Here is a 22,922-nt window from a genome sequence, read left to right on the forward strand (position 1 = left end):
AGCTCTTCACTTCCTCCTGATAGCAGCCCCAACCCCTCTTGAGACGTGTTTAGGGAACAGGGTAGGCACAGGCGCCGGGTAGCCCTGCTCCGGTGCTGCTTTTAGCTGTGTGTTGTGGGTTATTATTCTATTGTAGGATGCATGACCTGTGTCTGAGATGGAGCTTTTTGATACTGGGTAGCTTTGCTCTAGAATGCCTTCATAGACTTGAGAATTCATTGTGCTCTGTACAGATTCAAGGCACCCCATGTCAGATGCAGCAAAGCAGCCCCATAACTTTACAAAGTCTCCTCCATGTTTCACAGTATACGTGGTGTTCTTTTCTTTTGAAAGCTTACTTTTTTATCTGTGAACATAGAGCTTATGTGACTTGCCAAAAAGCTCCAGTTTTAACTCATCTGTCCAACAGACATTCTCCCTGAAGCATTATAGCTTGTCAATATGCATTTTAGCAAATTCCAGTCTGGCTTTATGTTGTTTTTTCAAATGTGGAGTCTACCTGGGTCGTCTTCCATGGAGCTCACTTTCTACCATTCTCTCTATCCATCTGTTTAATGTGAGGTCGATTTTTATCTTGTGGTTGCATCCAGGGATGTTCGCTACAGTCCCATAGACTTTAAACTTGTTAATATTTGCAGCTGTAGTCACAGGAATATCTAAGTTGCTTGGCGATGTTCTTATAGACTTTGTCTTTGACATGCTTGTGATCTCCTCAGACAATTCACCTTTGCTTTCTCTGGTCCATGTTGTGCACACGATGATACCAAACATTAGAGTGACTATTTTTCTCCATTGTAAATAGAATGAATGACTGATTAGAATATTGAAGACATGTGATGCTAGTTCAAGAAACAAATTAGTTTGAAATATCACTACTCTAATTATTTATTATCTTTTCTAAGGGGTACAAACAAATCTGTCTAGGCCATTTTAGATTATCTTTGAAGAATAAGCAATGACATACTAAAGTCAGGCAGGTAAACATGAGGCAATAGCTTTTAATATCATCACTTTTCAGGATGAATGAAACATTGGGAGAGATGTAAGAAGCGCTGAAGTGATGTATGATCGGGGGGTCTGGCGGTAAATGACAGGGGCGCTATGCACCCCTCTCATTATCGGCGCTGCTATCTACAAGATAGCAGCGCCGATAGCCTGGCCCATGTATGAACAGTCAGATCGCCTGACAATGACCTATCCCCACAGCAGGGATAGCTCTGTCCCTGCTGCGGCGGCTGCCGGCTCCTGGGCTGCACGTAGGATCTTGTGATACTTGTGAGATCCCGCGTATGCTCAGTGGAGCCGGCCGGGACAGAGACACAGTGCATCAGCACTAGGCTGATGCGCTGTGTACTCAAGCAGGGATCGCCGCAGGGGGGGGTTAACACTCCCCCGCTCCGGCCGATGAGCTGTTCATACATCTCATCGGTAGTGCTTCCTGCTTCGCCTTGGTAAAGAGACGAAGCAGAATGCGTTATAGCGGAACGTTGAGTGCCGCTATAATACATTCCCCCCTGCCATTGTCTACAGTGAGCTGTAAGTGTACCAACAAATTTGTCCACGTCTGTATCTCTTTTATCCTGTTCTTCCATTCCTCTATATATGCTTTATCTTTGCAGTGTATTCTTACACTTATAGACTGTTATAAACATAGCTGTGTTTGCAATTGACCAACCAAAGTGATATTGTGAACAGAAGCCATTGTGAACTTATTACTTAGAATACTTATTTCTTCTTCGGGGTCCATGGGGTCCACAGCCATCACATTGGGGTATATGGATTCATTCAGGCACCAAACAGTTAATCCAAGCTCTCAGCTCCCAGGATGCACTAGGTCCTCCCCCATATCCCCCGCCCCTGGTCACAGGGCATCAGTGTACTGTTTGGTGCGAGAAGGCACCGTACTAGCAGTGGGGCTGCAGGGCAGTCCAGAAGTTCAAGCTACAGGAAGGCAGGGGCACGTGTTCCCAGATAGGAACCACGCGTCTAGCAGACGCACGGGTCCTTGCTTCAGAAAACCCAGCCAGCGCTGCAACGCTAGTCGCGGCTAGTGATTTCGGCAGGGGCTCTCCGGCAAGAGGGCTCTGGACCGCGATCGAGCGGGGTGCAGGTAAGTGGGACCGTGTCATAAGCGACGCCGCTGTCATAAGCGGTCCGTCCTCTGGCTTAGAGACGGGCCGGAGGATTGCTGTGTGGGCAGCCAGTCACTGGGGGGGTGGCGGCGGCCATGGCAGTTGCCCGGTGGTCCATACAGCATAGGGGAGGCACGCTTCCCCGGCGGACCCTCCCCCAACCCGAAATACGGCCCTCCTGAGGTCCCGCTTTTGGGTTGCTCTACCCAGCTTTCTATTTGAGTCAGCTACAGACCACACTCAGTGCTCTCTATGGCTGTCGCTCAGGAAGCATTGGGTCAGTCTCCCTGTATACTTCTCCTTTGGGATCATTTATACAGAAGCTCCATATATGCTTACTAGGCTTTGGTAATTATAGTGCATGGGAGCCTAAACAAATTGCATAGACTCTGCTAAGTATATATGCATTGTTTGTGACCTGTGAAACTGTGTGTATGTATTGCTTACATTTCATTACTGTTTCTCTCCCTGCAGTCGGTGTGTGGGGTGGGGTCACATATATATATATAATTTAGACTTTAAAATATGTCAAAAGATTCTGAAAGGCAGGTGGCTGAGGCCCCTCTTTTGATATCATGTGTAGCCTGTAAGGCAGGTTTGTCCTCTCAGGACTTTGTGCAAAATGGCTTATGTGTTTGCTGTTTTAGAGAGTCTCCACAGCAATCAAATTTGCCGCCATCGGGTCAGGAACACCCTTGGGCTGCTTTTTCCCAGATCATGGCCCAGGTGGCCGAAAGATTGGCAGTTCCAGCTGCTCCGGGGATGAAAGTCCAGCAGCAATTGCAGCCAGCTGTATTTATGCCTCCTATGTTGCCATCTTGGATGGATATGTATGCGCATGGGCAAGCAGGCCCTTCGTCGTCTTTGACTTTTCAGCAGCCGTCTCAGATAGCCAAACCTGTACGGCCAAAAGCTAGAAGGCATTTGGCTACACAGGTAAGTCAGGACACAGATTCTGATTTGTCCTCTGAGGAGGATGAAGTATCCTCTCAGGGATCTCTCTCCACAGAAGAGGGGGATCTTTTCCCGGTGGCTGATGTCCCATTCTTACTTAGGGCGGTCAAAGCTGTTTTGAATATCGAGGAGGCAGAGCCTATACATAAGAAGGCTTTGGTGTTTAAGCGCCAGAGGGTGGTGAAGGCGGAGTTTCCCGGGTCGGAGCATTTATCTGAACTTTTGGGTGAAGCTTGGAAGGCTCCGGACAAGAGGTTCCATGTGGCTAAAAAGATTTCGGCTTTATATCCGTTTCTTCTCATCAGTGTTCTAAATAGGAGGTTCCACCATCAGTGGATACGCATGTGGTACATTTAATGAAGTCTTCCACTTTACCAGTACCTTCAGCCTGTTCCCTTAAACATCCTACTGATAAGAGGCTGGAGGGTTGCCTTAAGACGATTCTTTCGATCTCAGGGGCAGCTACCCGGCCGGCAATGGCTACAGCCTGGGTGGCTAGAGCCATAGAAGAATGGATGAATGCTTTGGCTGAGTCCTTGCCTGAGCTGTCCAAAGAACAGCAGGATATAGTTTCCTATGTGAAGGAGGCTTCTTCTTACCTTGGAGAGGCAGCTCTAGATGCAGGAATATTGTCCGCCAGAGCTTCAGCAGCCTCTGTAGTCACTCGTAGAGCATTATAGTTAAGAGATTGGAAGGCTGATTCAGAGTCCAAGAGGGCCTTAGAGTCTCTACCCTTCACAGGTAGAGTCCTATTCGGTTCGGAATTGGACAAAATTGTAGCCTCGGTGGCAGCCTCTAAGGCTGCAGGGTTACCCTCAGCATCAGGGTCTAGACCAGTGTTGGCTAACCTTGACACTCCAGCTGTTGTGGAACTATATATCCCAGCATACCCTGCCACAGTTTTAGCATGCCCTAATAGCAAAACTGTAGCAGTGCATGCTGGGTTATGTAGTTCCATAACAGCTGGAGTGTCAAGGTTAGCCAACACTGGTCTAGACAAAGGTCTTCTTCCTTTCGGCCTCAGGGGAAGGTCAGAGGGCAGCCTTTTGGTAGAGCAGGTGTTGGTAGAAAGCCATCACCTAAAAAGCCCCGGCTAACCAAACGCCCGGGTTCCAAGCCACAGGATAAACCCGTGGCCTGATGGGATGGGCCTCCCCTTGGGGGATCCCAGGGTAGGAGGCAGACTTCTTCGGTTTTCGAACGTCTGGCGTCTCACAACAACAGATGCCTGGGTTCGGGAAATAGTTTCCCAGGGTTATGCCCTAACGTTTTGGAGAAGTCCGCCCCAAAGGTTTTTTTCCGTACCCCTGCCTGTGGGGTCGGTGAAAGCGTTGGCTATACAGCAAGCTGTTCACTCCCTGTTGAAGACAGGGGTGATTGTCCGAGTGCCACAGGAACAGGTTCAAAAGGGGTTTTATTCCAACCTGTTTCTGGTTCGGAAGCCAAATGGGTCTTTCCGACCAATTCTAAATTTAATGGACCTCAATACGTTTGGTATCCCTCGATATTCAAGACGCTTATTTACATGTGCCCATTGTGGTATCACATCAACAGTTTCTGCGGTTTGCAGTAGGGCAGGACCATTTTCAGTTTCAGGCATTACCGTTCGGCCTGTCCACAGCCCCCCGGGTTTTCACCAAAGTTATGGCGGTGATAATGGTAGCCCTCAGGCGCCAGGGCATCAGAGTTTTGCCTTACTTAGACTATCTCCTTCTGCTAGGGCAGTCTCCGCTGGAGTTGATGAGGCATCTCGAGATGACAATCTCTTGTTTGCAGAGGCACGGTTGGGTTGTGAACTGGAAGAAATCCTTCCTTCGACCAGCACAACAGTTGGTGCACTTAGGAGCACGACTGGACTCGGTAAAGCAGAGATTGTATTTACCGGAAGAGAAGATTGCGGTCCTACAGGGGCGCATACGCAATCTTTTACACAACAGGCAAGTATCAGTGCATGCGGCCATGCGAGTGCTGGGGTCAATGGTATCCACCTTCAGCATGGTGCAATATGCACAATTCCACTCCCGGCCGTTGCAACGGTGGGTTCTCTCACGCTGGAACAGGAATTTTCGGTCGATAAAATCTCAGAAGATCTACCTATCCCCAGAGGTCAGGTTGTCCCTGTCCTGGTGGCTACGGACGGACCACCTCAACCAGGGTCGGCCGTTTTGGATATCGGATTGGACTCTCCTCTCCACCGATGCCAGTCTTCGGGGTTGGGGAGCAGTTTTAGGCCCGCATGTCTTCCAGGGAAGATGGACAAGGGCAGAAAGTTGTCTACCCATAAATGTACTGGAACTGAGGGCAGTTTTCAGGGCATTGGTACAAGCCCAGGATCTTGTGCACGGCAAGCCGGTGCAAGTACAGTCCGACAATGTTACCACAGTACCTTACCTAAATCAGCAGGGAGGCACCCGAAGTCGGGGAGCCATGGCAGAAGTGTCAAGGATCCTAGTATGGGCAGAACGTCATCTTCCTGCGATAGCGGCAGTTTTTGTACAAGGGGTACAAAATGTGGAGGCAGACTTTCTAAGTCGGCAGGACATAGACGCGGGGGAGTGGGCTTTCCACCCGCAGTTATTCCAGGTCTTGGTGGACAGATGGGGTCTTCCAGAGGTAGACCTTATGGCCTCAAATCGCAACCACAAGGTCCCCAGGTACGGCTCCAGGACCAGGGACCCACGGGCAGACTTCACGGATGCGTTTCAGTAAGGTGGAAGTTCGGGCTGGCGTATCTTTTTCCGCCTCTAGCTCTTCTTCCCAGGGTGGTTAGAAAACTCAAATAAGAAGACACCATGGTGATATTGCTCCTGCTTGGCCCAGGCGCCATTGGTTTACCGATCTACAAAACCTCTCAGTGGACACGCCTTGGCCACTTCCTCTCAGGCGAGATCTGCTGCTACAGGGTCCCTGCTGGTATCCGGATCTCCCTCGGCTAGCTTTGATGGCATGGCTCTTGAGGCCTCCATGTTAAGAGCCAAAGGGTTGTCAGAGCCAGTAATAAAGACCATGATGAGGGCACGAAAGCCTTCTTCGGCCCAGGTTTACTATAGGGTATGGCGTACTTTTTTTCAGTGGTGTAAACTGAGAAAATATGATCCTAGTGTGTTTAGGATCTCCCGAGTACTTGCTATTTTTCCAGTCAGGGTTAGAGCGGGGTCTTCATCTGGCCTCCCTAAGAGTGCAGGCTTCTGCGCTTGGAGTTTGGTTCCAGCGTAGTGTTGCTTCATTGCCTGATGTTAAAACCTTTTTTCAGGGAGTTTTGAGGGTGCAGCCTCCATTTGTTCCTCCGGTAGCACCATGGGACCTGTCTTTAGTTCTTAAGTCTTTACAGGCTTCCCCCTTTGAGCCATTGGAGTCGGTAGATCTCAAATGGTTAACAGCAAAAACAATTTTTCTTTTGGCCATTGCTTCTGCTCGTAGAGTGTCCGACCTGGCGGCCTTGTCAGTTCGCTCTCCTTTTCTGGTTTTCCACCAGGATAGAGCGGTGCTGCGGACCCGAGCAGGATATCTCCCTATGGTGGTATCATGATTTCATATAAACGAAGAAATTGTGGTCCCAGCTTTTCAAGGGTCAGGGCTGTCCTTAGGTGAGGCTTCCCTGGATGTTGTACGTGCTTTACGTATTTACGTGGAGCGCACCAGCCAGTTGAGGAAGTCTTATTCTCTTTTCGTTCTTTATGGCTGCCATAAGCGGGGATGGGCCAGCCAATAAGCAGACTTTAGCAAGATGGCTTCGTATGACCATATCACAGGCATATACTCAGGTGGGTCGTAGGGTGCCAGACTCGTTCAGGGCACAGTCTACGCGGTCAGTGGGTCCTTCATGGGCAGCCCGCTGGGGCGCATCTGCGGAACAGTTGTGTAAGGCAGCCACGTGGTCGTCTGTCCACACCTTTATAAAATATTGTGCATTTGACACCTTTGCCTCTCAGGATGCCTCCTTTGGGCGCAGGATCCTCCTTTCTTCCGAGACACAGGAGCGTTCCCGCCCTTAGGGGTACTGCTTGGGTATATCCCCAATGTGATGGCTGTGGACCCCATGGACCCCGAAGAAGAAAATAGGAGTTATGGTATGACATACCTTTGTTAACTCCTTTTCTTCGAGGTTCATGGGGTCCACAGGACACCCACCCTAACGCACCTAGTATTAATGGGTAGTTTTGTTGTATCTCTTGAGTGTTTCCCTCGTGGAGAGAATGTCTAGAGAACATATGTCCTTCCTTCTTACCTCTTTTTGCCTTCTCTTGGTGGGCTTTGTGACAAACTGACGCCCTGTGACCAGGGGCGGGGTATATGGGGGAGGACCTAGTGCATCCTGGGAGCTGAGAGCTTGGATTAACTGTTTGGTGCCTGGATGAATCCATAAACCCTAGTGTGATGGTCGTGGACCCCATGGACCTCGAAGAAAAGGAGTTAACAAAGGTATGTCATACCAGAACTCCTATTATTTGACTGATTAATTGTCTAAGCCATGTTATGCAAGTTTTTATTTCTTTATTCTAATGGCATAATGATTTATTCAACAAATTAGTTGTTGAAGTGCAGAATCGAGTATATAAAAGATGGTCTTTTAGTTGCACTCCAGAAGCTGAAGACAAAGTGTACCCTATAGACTTCATTGAAGTTCTTTATCAATAAATATATATATATATGTTTTGTGTTTTTAGCATTCGTCTGAAAAGTCTCAATGCAAATACTGATATTTCCTCTCTGGCGAGGAAAGTGGTTGAAGAATGTAAGCTCATCCATCCTTCCAAACTGGCTGAAGTGGAGCAGCTTCTCTATTATCTTCAGAATAGAAGGGATGGCTTCATCGGTAAAGGTGAGGAGATCATATCTTCAATACTACCTATATAGCATTTTAATAACCACCACCATGTTTATAGTAAGAAGACACTGTTGGTATAAGAGAGGTGTTGTAAAAAGGGGCATAAGCTCATCTCCTACTAGCCCCTTAGATAATGTACATGCATAAATGCAAAACCAAAGGAGCAAAAGGGGCATCATTTTTTTTTGTGTTTGCTTACAAAATATTACCTACATAATGATGTCTTTATACTCCAAAGCAGAATTGTTTACCAATGTCATTTGGATCGAAGTAAACCTCCATTTAGGCAAATAATTCCCTTGTGTGGAAACTGGAGTTTTAACTGCAAATGTAAAACAAAATCAAAATTATTTGTTTTGTAATTTATGATAAACAGAAAGCATGAATCAACAGAGGGGACACTTGTGTTGCCATTTTAAATTAATCTGTGAAGTTTATATATTTATAAAGCAAGAAAAGTGTTTTTTTGTTTTTAATATGGACAACTAAACTTATAATGCTGTTTAAGAACACTGATATTTCAAAAGAAATAGACAAATATTAAACATTTTGTAATATATTGTGATATTATTCCTTTTGGTTCAAACCAGCTGGAAAACAATTGATATTTAAATAAATGGTATTAAATTGTTATGTTTACATTTTACTTTATTTATGTACTGCATCTGAACTCCAAAGTCTGTGTGTTCCTATTCTGCTAAATACTAGAGCATTTCAAACTTAAACCACTGCAATTTCTTTTTTTTATGTCTTACCACTTTGCACCAGCTTAATATAAGCCAGTGTTTCATTTCCTGTTCAATATAATTCAGTCTGGAGAGTGATGATGCATCAACTTTTAGTTAGGCTGATGTTTTTTTGGGGGTAAAAAAAAAAACTTATAGCCAGATACATTGTCATTTTAAATATGAAAGAAAATACATTCCTGTTCTGTTTTTTTAACATTGTAAATGTGGTATTATTAATACTTTTATCTCATAGGGGGAACATTCTGGAATATTACCTTTTATTAAACAATAAAATCTCATTTAAGCAACACTGGCATAATAAAGCTTAACAAATGCCCCAAAACATATTAAAGCTTGTCTTCTACCCAGTTCATAAAGAGCTGAAGGCAGAGAACATTTCTTTAATATGTATACGAAGTTATGGTTTTGACCTCAAACCTTAAAGAAACACTAAAAATAAGTGCAAAAACCGGTTTAAGTTCCAGGTTTGCAATTAATAGTAGCAGTGCTTTAAATTTTGTGGTTAAACCCACCGAGAAGCTTTGTAAATATACCCCTTCATCTGCTCCCCTCCTATTAAGCAAACTGTAATTTTATTCATGTAGGGTCTCATCAGACATCCAGCTCCCTCTATCCTGGGAATGCCCCTCACAAATTACCACCTGAGGATCTTTGAAATAGCTCATCCTGCATTTTTTCACATGGATGGATCTTCTTTACAAGGATTTTCAGAGTGTGTGTATATATGTATATGTGTGTGTATGTGTATATATATATATATATATATATATATATATATATATATATATATATATATATATATATATGTGTGTGTATATATTATTGAACTGGTTGTACCAGCATGTAAATTAGGCAGAAACTACTATTAGCACACGTCTACCTTCTAGATTTTCTGCATCTAATGCAGGGTTTCCCAAGCTGGGTCCTCAAGTCCCACTAATAGACCAGGTTAAAGGATAGCCATACTTGACAGAGGTGAGTTTATTAGTACCTCAGTCATTTTGAGTTAACCATATGTGCTCAAGCAGGAGTATCCTTAAAACTTGGACTGTTAAGGTGGGTGCACACCTGATCCATATATCTGCAGACAATGCAGAACATATGTTCTGCATACAGACTGCCCGATTCGTTTACATTTATATGCACCCGCCCAGTTGAGCTTTCAATCATCGCCAGCCCTTGCAGTAAGTGTACGGGCAGTTGGCTGACCGCTTGCACACACAGCAAGATGCACCAATATATCTGCAGATATACTACTCAATAATTCTGTGAAAGACTTATATACACTGGCCGACATACACATGATATATCGGCTGTTCAATTGAACGGCCAATATGTCGGCCAGTGCGTACCCAGTATTAGTGTACTTCGAGGACCATGCTTGATAATGTCTCCATATCAGTTGATTATCAGCTTTGCCATTAAATATGGAACCGGTGTGTAGTTACAATTGTATCCAATACTCAGAAAACTGTCAAATTCCAGGGTATTGAAAAGTAAATCAATGCACCTGGGGGTGCCGCGATGGGTATTGTGGGGGTGTCACGACCAGGGTTTCCTCGGCATAAGGGACGATGGATATTACCTGTGAGGGCGCTGTGGCGTGGTCCTTCAGGCGGAGGGGCTGGTGTCTAGCGGCAGGCGTTGGCTGTGCGAGGTGTTCCGCAGGCACGGTGTCATTTTGGCTGGGGTAGGCCTGGTGGTGTTTCCATTCCACTCTGGTATGGGCGCCGCCATCTTGTTTCTGGTCATGTGACTTAGTTGCTTCAGTCCTGGCGTGTCACGTGTTCTCTCTGACCAATCACTATTCTGCACTGGGTACTTAAGGGAGTTCAGAGCTTCACATAGTTACCAGTGCAACGTGTTTCACAGTGTAAGCTGTGAGAGAGTTCCTGTGCTTCTGAATAACCTGTCTGTGTGAGTGCTCGCCTGTGCTCCTGCTGGATCCCAGCTTCCAAGTAGCCTGCACCACTCTGCCTGCTCCCAGTCTCTTGCTGGAACCATCCTGCACCTTCTATTTACTCTTTCCCTGCCAAAGGACCTGTGTCTACAGTTACCCTGAACCTACACTGCCTCCATTTACCTAGCTCCTAACTGAGCCATCTCAGTACAACCCTCCACTTAATTTCATCAGCTGCTGCTAATCCAATTACTCCATAACCTCTCTGGATCTCATCTCACCAGTATCACCAGTAACTGTTTTTCTGTCTGCAGCCCTGCAGTGACCATTTGGATTACAAGGACTCTTATTAATTTTGCCACTACCTGGACATTACCCATTCATACTTCACTACAGTTTCTAATCATCACCATTCTCTTAATATTCTGGACTTTATTTTATCTGTATACATGTCTGCAAATTCACCCATTAAAAAACCCACTTTTCAGTTTGATCTGTTCAGGTGTCTGCTCCTATTACCACCCCGGGTCCACAACAAACCCAGATCCTAACAGGGGGTCTGGGGTGCCGCGAGAGGGGAGTTGAACAACAGGGGAGTAAGCCAATGGGAGAGGAGAAGAGCAGGAGGGGTGAGAGCTGATTACTGTTGGTGCTGGAGCTGGGTGCAGATGGATGTGGGCCCAGAAGGAGCAGTGTGTGTATTACAGTATGACCCGGTGTTTGACTTGGGAAGGGGGGAAGGGTGTCAGTGGGCGGGACCTTGGCTCGATGGCTGCTGGCACAGCAATTTAAAAAGTTTAAATAGGTGCTGCTCCCCTTTTTTTTTGTCCCCGATCCTCGGGCCCCTCTGACACTCGGGGCCCAGTATGGATGTCCCCTTTGCCCCCATTGTCGCTTGCCCTGCTCAGGGTCATTTGTAAAGTGTCAAATACATTCCAAAAAACATCCATGTGTATGCATCTTAAAAGCGAGCATTACATGCAACTGTCACATGGAGAGAGCAGTTAAAATAAAAATATTAGATGATCCCATACTAATAACTCATCTTGCTGCAAGCAGCCACAATGGTTTTGGTACTCTTGCAATGACACTTTCACCTCTGATATCCCAACCAGACAGGACCACAACACTGCTATGCTGGTGGACGTGGAGGGTGATCTCAGCCGTGGCCACACTGCTTGCAGAGGTTGATATCGTCTACACTCTAGGTGGTAGTTTTTGTGCCCCCAGAGTGCACTGCCAGTGCCAAACTACCAGCTTTAACTGTCGGGCTCTGTGAGGATATTGGGTTTAGTGTATGTGTGCATTTTTCTTGCACATTGCGAGTTACCACCTTGAGAAAGGCAATAGTTATAGCTCCCGCACAATACCCCGACTCCCCAAATGAGGCCGCAAATCGCACAGGAAAGACACAGTAGCAATGGAACAGCAAAACCTCTATCTTGAATAAAACGTAGTATCCAGAAATGCACAACATGAACACACCTAAATGTGTCACCCAACACTCAAAACAATAGAAAAATACAATGGACAGGAGAATGCATACAGCAGAATTCATACAATGGAAAAACTAGATATGTGCGCCGACCCCAGTGTTTGGTTCTAATTCATCATTGTTTTTTTGGGGGGTTTTACGTTTTACGTTTTACACGTGAGGTGTTTTGGTTTTGGATGTTTTTTTTTTTGTTTTTTTTTAATGATAAAAAAAATGCTAAAAATCACATTGTTTTGGTCCCTTTTTTTGTTCCTTAAATATTAACCTCAATAACATTCATTTTCAGTCAATTTTGACCTCCTCACAGCTCACAATATTGATTTCATGAATATAGGCTAAAGACTACAGCAAGCTGGCTGGCTAAACTAAGTGACAGAGCAGCGGCACAAATGCACAGCAGTTTTTAAAATTATAGGACATCTATGAAACATTGCAGCACAGCAGTGGAAGATAGGACAGCAGTTAAAATGTTTGTCGTTTATGCAAAAAGACAGTCACTAATGCCCCAAACAAGGCATAATGCAAAGAGGTACAAGATAGAATTATCCTTGGGCCCTCCCTCCCTTATGTTGTAACACATTAAAATAGACACGCACAGTTTAACAAACCAATCACTTCAGCAAAAGGGATTTGTGGTTGAAGTGGTTGCTTGTTTTGGCTACCAATGTGTTTAAGGCAGCTAACAGTGTTGTGAATTACTGCTTAAGGCAGCTAACAGTGCTGTTAATGATCTCTTCCCTACAGATGTTAAGATGTCCTCCTCCTCACCCTCATCAGTGTTAACATCATCTTCACACAATAATAACTCATCCTCGCTGGAATCCACCCATTACAGAAGTCTCTGTTCTTTGATGTATTTGGCGAGTTTGTACAAAGGCCTACAAATTGCCTTTTTTGTTTCCTCCCAGTAGTCACAGGGACTGTCTGACATGTCTATTTGTACACTGTCATTAAAATAATCCTCCACCATTCTGTGGATAGTGACTATCAGATTGCGTTATGGTAGAGGTTTCAATAATTTTGGGCAATTCTTTTAGACCTGACTAGACATGAAAATGTTGTGTTGACTCATCTGCATCACAAGATGGTTTATTGGGAAAGCTCTGTTTTTTCCTGGCAGCCACAGCCCAGCAGCAGGCCTAGAGCTTAGGGATTTTTCTGAGGGTTCCTGTATAGGGGAGGACTACCTCTGATCATTAGATAAGATTGATGATGAAGATGTTGGCGGTGATAATTGCAGGTACTGAGATCCAGCTGAGAGAAGGGAGCTAGCTGACGCTGGACTGCTTGTAGTTATTACTTTAGCAGAATTTTCAGATTTTGCCAAAAACTTTTCATGAACGAGCTGCAAATGACATAACAGGAAGGAGTTTCCTTCATGATTAACATCCCTACCTCTACTTACTTTATCATTACAAATGTCACAGATGGCTTAACAACTGCTGTTAGGATTTGGGTAAAAATAACTCCACACATAAGAGGTGGATTTTTTGGTCTTATGCCCAGTCATGACAATGGCCTCTTCTGACTGGCAAGATCTGCTTCCACTGGTGTCTGAGTTACACAGACAACATCCTCCTCATCAACATCCTCATTAGCACAGGTGTCAGTTATACAAATATCCCCCTCATCCTGTTGCACTTCCTCAGTAGCATCCTCATTTTCTTTGTTACCATATTTTACTTGTGCTCCTCATCCCCACATTTGCAGAGGGTGTAGAAATGGTGGAAGGCTTCTCTATGAGTCCTGTATCAAAAAGGTCAGGCTCACACATATCAGTTGTGGACACCCTTAGACTCTTCTCAAGGATTTTTGATATTTCTGAACACACATCGCCTGATTCAGCTTTGGGAATAGAGTGAGAAACAGCACCTAACTGATCATCTTGGTGAAACCATGCTGCACTGCAGATGTAAAATGTGCAGAGAGATTTAGATTTGGGAGGAATGTGTCCAAACTGACATCTAAATTGCAGTGTAACTATAAATCTGTGCAGTATTTGTGGGCTACATGCAAACACAGCCAGCATTTACCCTGCATGCAAAATAAAATGTATGTAATTGCACCCCTTGCATTCCAACATAGTTTGTCCTGGTTTACAGTTAAGTGCTCTTTCTCACTCTATTCCCAAAGCTGAATCAGGCCCACAGGTCTTTAGCCTGAGTGCTTTTCTTCAGCACTGATTTTCCTGTTTTAGACACCTCTTCTAGACTCTGAGGGGTATATTTACTAAACTTGCGGGTTTTTAGAAGTGGAGATGATGTCCATAGCTACCAATCAGATTCTAGCTATTATCTTTTAGAAGGTGCTAGATAACTGATGTAGAATCTGATTGGTTGCTATGGGCAACATTTCCACTTCTAAAATCCCTCACTTTAATAAATATACCCATTAAGAAGGTCTTGCATCGTCATGTGAGGCAGAAGAAGATGCTTATATAAACAAGCAATAAGCAGCGATGATGATAAAAAGTAATCACAATTTAATAACGCATTTCACTGCATAGGAGCAGCTTTTCTGCAACTCCTATGCAGTGAAACGCGTTGGTGGTTCTCTACCCTGGTTATTGGCACTTGTCATTTGGACATCAGCACCTTACTCTCCATTGGATCACCGATTTGGACTTGGGACTTTGCAATATTTCCAGTGCTGGTTATCATGAGGCTATATCCATTTGCGTTGGAACTTGGCTGACTGTGATACCATCGCTGATTAAAGGATCCTCACCATCCTGATACAAACCAGTAACTTACCTACAATACAACTAGATTTTTTCTGCCATTTTTTGAATTACTCTTTACTCGGTGCCCATCCATTTTCATATGCTGTAGTATCAAGTGCCTACAGGGTTTTCAAGATTAATGCCTTTTAGATTGCTTTGTACGTACCCAAACATTTGATGTCACATGTGATTATTTGACATTCCTCCATGGTTTAACCATACTCAATATTGGGGGTTTTTATTGTATTTTTATTGTGTCTTTCATATTATTGATTTATTAAATTGTGATTACTTTTTATTATCAGCGCTGCTTATTGCTTGTTTATATTGTTCTATAGGAGGCTGACTACCTCCCTTTCAGCAGCTGCTTGGAAAATTGACACATGACAGCGCCTTTTTATACTATAATTTTTATACTTATTTCTTCCAAAGAAGATGCCTGACTGTCGACCGTTGCAGAACCACCACTCATAAATAAAGACCCAGGCCTCAGCCTTTCCTTGCCACTGCGTGTGGTATATGGCATGTTGGCAATTTTATGTTTTTCTGCTTTTTCTTTTTACTAGAGGTGATGTTTTTTTAAGCAATGTAAAATATTGTTTTGATTTAAGATGGCCTGCCTTAAACCCTCTATGCTTTTGAGCACCGACTTTAGTAGATGTTGAAGGACTAGCAGTGATTGCGGTGAGTGACAAAATTTATGGGTCCCAGGGACCCACCACTTTAAACAAAAATGGGGTCCTACCTGATCTTTTCTGGGTCCCATTATAATTTATGCTTTAGAGCCCCCCATATGCCTCTCAGACTTCCCCACATCCCCCTAAAATGCCCATCTGATACCCCCAACAGTAACAGATATCCCCACAAGCCCTTTAAATGCATGTTTTAATGCCTCTGCGATCTTTCAGATAATATGACTTGTCTGTTCACAAAACCCATAGTGAATAAGTAGGTTTACCATTTCATCACTTTAATCTGGGACACTCATGGATTACACAGGTTCTGTGGCTCATTAAAGCCAGGTGAAATCCAGGCATGAAGTCAGCCAGTCACAGAACCTTTGTAATTAATTCATGTGTCCCGTTTTAAAGCGATAGTATGGTTAGCCTATTAATAACGCTTTAGGTAATTGGCATATTTATCAAAGGATAAATGCCCGGTCTTTACACATTATGTCGCACATTAATGCCCGGTCTTTACAGATTATGCCACACAGCAATGCCCAGCCTTTACACATAATGCCATGCAGTAAATACCCCTTACAAATGATGCAGCACATTAATGCCCTTTAGTCCCCTTATGCATTGCCCCCAGTAGTAGTCCCCCTATGCATTGCCCCCAGTAGTAGTCCCCCTATGCATTGCCCCCAGGAGTCCCCCATATGCCTCTAAGACCCCCCTATGTAGTGGAGGTAGCTGCCCCCAAATAGGAGTGACCTGGGCATTAGGCCCAGGTCACTAAAGGGCAAATTGGTGGGTAAACTATCGGGGACCCACCTATTTGCCCTTTAGTGACCTGGGCCTAATGCCCAGGTCACACACACATTTTTGGGGGGCAGATACATTCAATTGGGCCTAATGCCCCCTATGTAGCTCGGGCCTTGTGCCCACCTATATACCCACAGGCCTATTGCCTGAATTTATGCCACAGACCTAGTGCCCGACAACCCTGTGGTCTATGGAGGGGTAACTAACGGTGGCCCAAGGCCGCCTACCCGCATGGTGGAAGAGGCTGCGGGGGGGAGCTTCGATAGCTCTTTTACTTTCCACACTTGATCCCAGCACGGCTTTCCACAGCAGCAGCCAATAAGAGTCTATCTGACTCATTGGCTGCTCTAACGGACAGCGTTATGTCTGTCTCAGCAGGGGGACGCGCTGTGCTGCAGCCAGCTGTCAGGGATCGGCCACAGCACAGCACATCCCAGGGGACCCGGTACTTTAAAAAAGTGAGTCCCTAGTGCCCGATAGTGGGTAAAATACGCGTTACAGCACGTATTTGCGAACACTGACAAGTATCGTCATGACTTGTGGCAGCAGCTGCAAATGTTAGTACTTGGTTGCGGTTTCTGCTATTCTATCGATTGATTGTCATGATCCTTATCGACTCTCAGTGCTGATATTATTAACACTGCGGCTCTTGACTGACCGTTCGTGTTCTTACACTATATCACGGCCTGCCTGATTTTTTTTTTTTTTTTTTTTAGAACGCACAAAAATTTGTTTTATTTTCTAAAACTGCGAGGCACTGCACAGATATTAAGGTGGTGGCCCTTGACCTACTGAGCGCTAGTCGTCTTTATTAAACACAGTATCATTACCTGTCTGTGGGTTTTTTGAACACACGCAAAAACATAGTTGTTTTTTTTTTTTTTTCAATTATTATTTTTTATTTTTATATTTTTTTACACACTGCTGCGACTCACTATAGTAATTGTGGCACGCTGGTGTCCAGTCCACACTAATGTTATATCCCTGCAGCAGATATAAAGTCCTAGGAGTAAGGTTGTGTAGGTGTGTATATGTGTCTGACTCTTCACACACCATAAAACAGAGTGAAGTTATATATTTGTAATTATTTATAACCTCTGGTCTAATGTATGTATGTATGTATATCTCAATCTCAACTTATCAAGTGTCACTCAGTCTCTCAACTGAACTAAATGAGGTCAGCTCAGTCAGCACACAGCTCTCTCTGAAAACAATCAGGATAGAGGGAAGCGCTCTGTGGTGTGATTATAACCAGAGTCTACTGTAACTTGATATATGTATAGTTGCTGGTTTCCGGATGTCCGTGTCCCTAATGCTATGATATTAAGGTCAGAATGTGTTGTGGACTAAAAAAAGTTCTGGTGGGCAATGATTTAAGGCTGTGATTTGTTTTATGGGCAAAGTCTAAATATTCAGGTGGGCAAAATCTGTAGGCTGGAAATTCAACACATGCGGTGACGAGGTGGGCAATCATTTTAGGCCGGGTGTTGGATGAATGTAATATGATGAATGATGTTTGAGGTAATCCTCCTCCGTCCCCGATAATGACAAAAACCTAATCCTGGTCAAACTACACCACCATACCAAATTTGGTGGAGCTACGTCCAAAACTCTGGCCGTGCATAAAGGACAAAAAGACAGATGCTTTCTCACTTATTATATAGATGAATAACAGTTACTTGTAGAATTGCATAGGTTTTACACCTTTTGGAGTTGTTTATTAACCTTCTTGCCGACTAGTTTGCAAGTGCAGGGTCTCTCTGCTGATACCTTCACTGTACAATTTTGCTGGACCACTTCAGGTGTCAGCAGTTATATCTACCAGTATGTTGCATCCAGTGGCCTACAGTGATCCTGGCTCTAAGGAATAAAGGGAATAGTCACATCATTGAAATAGTAGAAGGAGCCTCATCAGTCTACTACTGTGGAAAAGGAAGTTGTAATCATCCCTCCATCAAAAGTCGTAAAACCCTATTAAATTTTGAAGGCATATAGTCAGGTTTTGATGTTTCGTATAATTGTTTTGCTTGTTATATTGTTTCGAATGATATATTTTTGACTTTGCAGTGCTAAAATATTTTGCTCTTCTAGTTTAAAAGTACACTATTGCTTATGATTATATATTTTTTTCTATAACAGAAAAGAAGGAAAAGAAGAGCAATAAACCAAAGGATCCACCACCCTTTGAGGGGATGGAGGTAAGATGCTACGGGCATTCATAAAATAAGCTACATGCATATTATAAACTATACTTATTTATTTTCTATGTTGAACTGTTATATTTCACAATGAACTACAATAATGAAATTAATAGGAAGAGAATGAAGTAGAACAAAGGGTCAGTCAAAGATCGATCAGCCATCCTAGTGGCCAATCAGCCACTCAATGTGTCTTTGCTGACATCGCAACTGGGCGAGCATTTAAATTTGCTTGCCCAGTTAAGATTTCATTGTTGATGGGCCCTGCAGCAAGTGTACGGGCGGTCAGCGGGGCACCCGTACATACAGGCAGATGCACTGATATATCGATTGTCATCGGCTGTGCAGGTATATGTGTGTGTGTGTGTGCATATGACGATGCTGGACAGCACACAGTCAGAAAACAATCAATCAACAAAGTACACCCTTGTATAATATATATATATATATATATATATATATATTATAGTCAGTCTTACCTGCAGGCGGCACTCCTGGTTCAAACAGACTCCGACGCAGCATTACAGTACAGTCAACGTTTCAAAGCTTTATTACAGCTTTTTCATCAGGACTTCAGAAACAACCAAACAGTCTTACCTTATATCTACACCATCACCCAGTGGCAGCACGCTGAGCCCGGAGCGGGACCACCTCCCCGTCAGGCAGCGCTGAACAAAAATGCCATCATCCCGGCGGTCACATGCTCCGCCCAGACCAATGACACCACTGTGCTCCCCATCACCATACTAACTAGTACACAAATATAACTACATTTAGGGCCATATTCAATTTGAGGCGAAAAGTCCAGCCATCATCGCCTTTTTTTCCTGGGATAAAGTATCGGGTGCGTGCCCGCTTATCCCCTTAGGAATCGACGAAAACGGGACCTGGCGGAAAGGTAAGTATTGAAAAGTCCTGTCACTTTTGGGAAAATCAGCCTTTCACCACCCAAAAGATGGTCTGACATGGGGGATCACTATGGGTACCCCCGATTTGGCCTGCCGAAGGTAATTGGGGTTTTTAAACAGCCGCGGCAGGTGCATTAATGCTTCTTGAAGAAGTGGTGAAGAATAGCACTTAGCTATTTTTTTGGGGAAAAAATAACTAGTCCCATCAAATTTGGGGTACGTGAAAATGGGTGCAAGCATATTTTTAAGTCCCTAAAGTGATTTTTAAAAATGTTTCAAAAATCCACCTGTGCAACCACCCGCATTTTAGAAAACACCTGCCGCATACTTGGGGTTCTCCCCTGAGTCAATTTTGCTAGTTTTTAAGTTTGTCCCCCAATTTTTTTTTTTTCGCCCCCAATATAGGAAACCACTTTTTTTGTGGTGTCCTATGCTTATTTTTAAGTTTTTTTTTTTTGTTTTTTTTTACACAGATTACATTAAGGGGACATTCCAAAGGCTGCAGGCTATTTTTTTTTTGGCACCCCAAAACCCCAATTCTGCACTTTTTTCGCCACCTATGCAGTGGTGAAAACTTATCCCCGTTTTCTTACAAAGACTTCTCGCACCTGTGAAAAGTCTTTGAAATTGAATATGGGGATAAGTGAAAATGGCGAAAATGACGTCATCAGTGATAAATTGTCGCTGATAACAGACATTTTTTGCTCCAAATTGAATATGGCCCTTAGTAGGAGATGTAAAAGATATAGCAAAAAACTACGAGTTATCAGTAATCAACAATCCTATGTATGTAAATATATATACACTACCGTTCAATAATTTGGGGTCACCCAGACAATTTTATGTTTTACATGAAAACTGACTTTTATTCATCAAATGAGTTGCAAAATAAATAGAACATATAGTCAAGACATTGGCAAGGTTAGAAATAATGATTTTTATTTGAAATAATAATTTTGTCCTTCACACTTTGCTTTCATCAAATAATGCTCCTTTTGCAGCACTTACAGCATTGCAGACCTTTGGCATTCTAGCTGGTAATTTGTTGAGGTAATCTGTAGAAATTTCACCCCACGCTTCCTGAAGCACCTCCCATAAATTGGATTGGCTTGATGGGCACTGCTTGCGTACCATACGGTCAAGCTGCTCCCACAACAGCTCAATGGGGTTGAGATCTGGTGACTGCACTGGCCACTCCATTACAGACAAAATACCAGCTGTCTTGCTTCTTCCCTTAATAGTTATTGCATAATTTGGAGGTGTGCTTTGGGTCATTGTCCTGTTGTAGAATGAAATTGGCTTCAATCAAGCGCTGTCCACAGGGTATGGCATGGTGTTGCAAAATGGAGTGATTGCCTTCCTTATTCAAAATCCCTTTTACCTTGTACAAATCTCCCACTTTACCAGCACTAAAGCAGCCTCAAACCATCACATTACCTCCACCATGCTTGACAGATGGCTTCAGGCACTCTTCCAGCATCTTTTCACTTGTTCTGCGTCTCACAAATGTTCATCTGTGTGATCCAAACACCTCAAACTTCGATTCGTCTGTCCATAACACTTTTTTCCAATCTTCCTCTGTCCAATGTCTGTGTTCTTTTGCCCATATTAATCTTTTCCTTTTATTGGCCAGTCTCAGATATGGCTTTTTCTTTGCCAATCTGCCTAGAAGGCCAGCATCCCGGAGTCGCCTTTTCACTGTAGATGTTGACACTGGCGTTTTGCGGGTACCATTTAATGAAGCTGCCAGTTGAGGACTTGTGAGGCGTCAAATGTACTTGTCTTCTTGCACAGTTGTGCACCGGGGCCTCCCACTTCTCTTTCTACTCTGGTTAGAGCCTGTTTGTGCTATTCTCTGAAGGGAGTAGTACACACTGTAGTAGGAAATCTTGGCAATTTCTCGCCTGGAATAGCCTTTATTTCTAAGAACACGAATAGACTGTTAAGGTTCACATGAAAGTTCTCTTTTTCTGGCCATTTGGAGAGTATAATCGAACCCACAAATGTGATGCTCCAGATACTCAGCTAGCTCAACGGAAGGCCAGTATTATAGCTTCTCTAACGAGCAAACCCATTTTCAGCTGTGCTAACATAATTGCATAAGGGTTTTTAAGGGTTAAAGTCTTCTAACGCTCTTAGCAAACACAATGTACCATTAGAACACTGGAGTGACGGTTGCTGGAAATGGGCCTCTATACACCTATGTAGATATTCCTTTAAAAACTAGACGTTTGCAGCTAGTATAGTCATTTACCACATTAACAATGTATAGAGTGTATTTCTGACTAATGTAATGTTATCTTCATTGAAAAAAACAGTGATTCTCCTCCAAAAATAAGGACATTTCTAAGTGACCCTAAACTTTTGAATGGTAGTGTGTGTGTGTGTGTGTATATATATATATATATATATATGATACAGCAGGGGTAGGCATAAGGCATACTCGCTGTGGTGCACACTAAGGAAGATTTAAGGCAGCAAACAGGATCAATGTCACTCTCCGGTCTTGTAAATGAAAATCGTAGCCAAAAGCCAGTCACTGGGTCAACGTTTCGAGTTTAATGGAAAACTCGTGAGTGACACAGATCCTGTTTGCTGATGTTATATATATATATATATATATATAACAATAGCTTCTGTTCGGCACTCCACAGAATAATCCTCAGCGTTGCCAGGTGCCCTTCCCCAGTCACAATAGAGGCATATACAGAAATAGGACGGCACTCCAGCTTATTACATCCAAATAAAGCAGACACTTCAACTGCGTGAATCACTTGTCAACGTTTCAGAGCGTTGCTCTTTTATCAAGACACATAAAAAAACAAACAGGGTACATACCTTTATAGACAATGCACCCATCGTGCAAACCTCCATCGGCACGGCTCCCTGCAGACCCGATGACGTCATCAGCCCTCGACACCGGCTGGCAGCGTCTCAATAGGCCCCAGGGAAGCCTGCCGATCACGTGACCCATCACCAAGGATACTAAAAACCAAACAATAACATTACTAGATGCGTGACTAGCGGCATAAGACTATCACTATCTATTAAAAAATTATGCATCATAAACATATTGATAATTACAGCAATCTGTGAACTCCCATATAAGCAACATGCGGGATAATATAATTCATCCTTGACTGTCTAGCATCAGAGCACAATACCAGTGACAGCTCAGCGATCCCAACCTAGTACCAATCTAAACTATATGGTTACAGAACTGCAATACAGGCCATTGAAATCTGTATATACTATATAAAGAACACACAGAAAAAAGATATGAAAACCAAATCAATAAATGCAAAAAACTAATATACCTCCTATGCAACCAAATATAGTAATGTGACCTAACTATACATATTCTGGCTCAAGGCACCCTAGAGTATTTGGTATAGAAAATAAACCACTACTACTGTATTCATACAAAACAGGAAAAAGAGAGTTGCTCGTTCAATCCATGTGGTTGGATCGTGTTTAATGTGTAGATCCATCGTGTCTCCCTCTGTAATAGTAGACGTCCGCGGTCTCCACCTCTCTGTGGTACTTGGA

At 43.7% G+C, this 22,922-nt stretch overlaps 1 protein-coding gene across 2 annotated transcripts in view; it reads left to right on the plus strand.

Annotated features, from left to right (window-relative positions):
* Window positions 1–22,922, plus strand: part of KIFAP3 (kinesin associated protein 3) — a 244,430-nt gene that overhangs the window by 36,614 nt on the left and 184,894 nt on the right. For both annotated transcript variants that reach the window (XM_088460529.1, XM_088460530.1), the window contains exons 3-4: window positions 7,754–7,908; window positions 18,407–18,465. In XM_088460529.1, the coding sequence (XP_088316655.1) occupies window positions 7,754–7,908; window positions 18,407–18,465 (214 nt within the window). The remainder of the gene's footprint in view (window positions 1–7,753; window positions 7,909–18,406; window positions 18,466–22,922) is intronic.

This window comes from Taudactylus pleione, unplaced genomic scaffold (genome assembly GCF_031769625.1).
Source record: "Taudactylus pleione unplaced genomic scaffold, aTauple2 ptg000048l, whole genome shotgun sequence".
Lineage (NCBI taxonomy): Eukaryota > Metazoa > Chordata > Amphibia > Anura > Myobatrachidae > Taudactylus > Taudactylus pleione.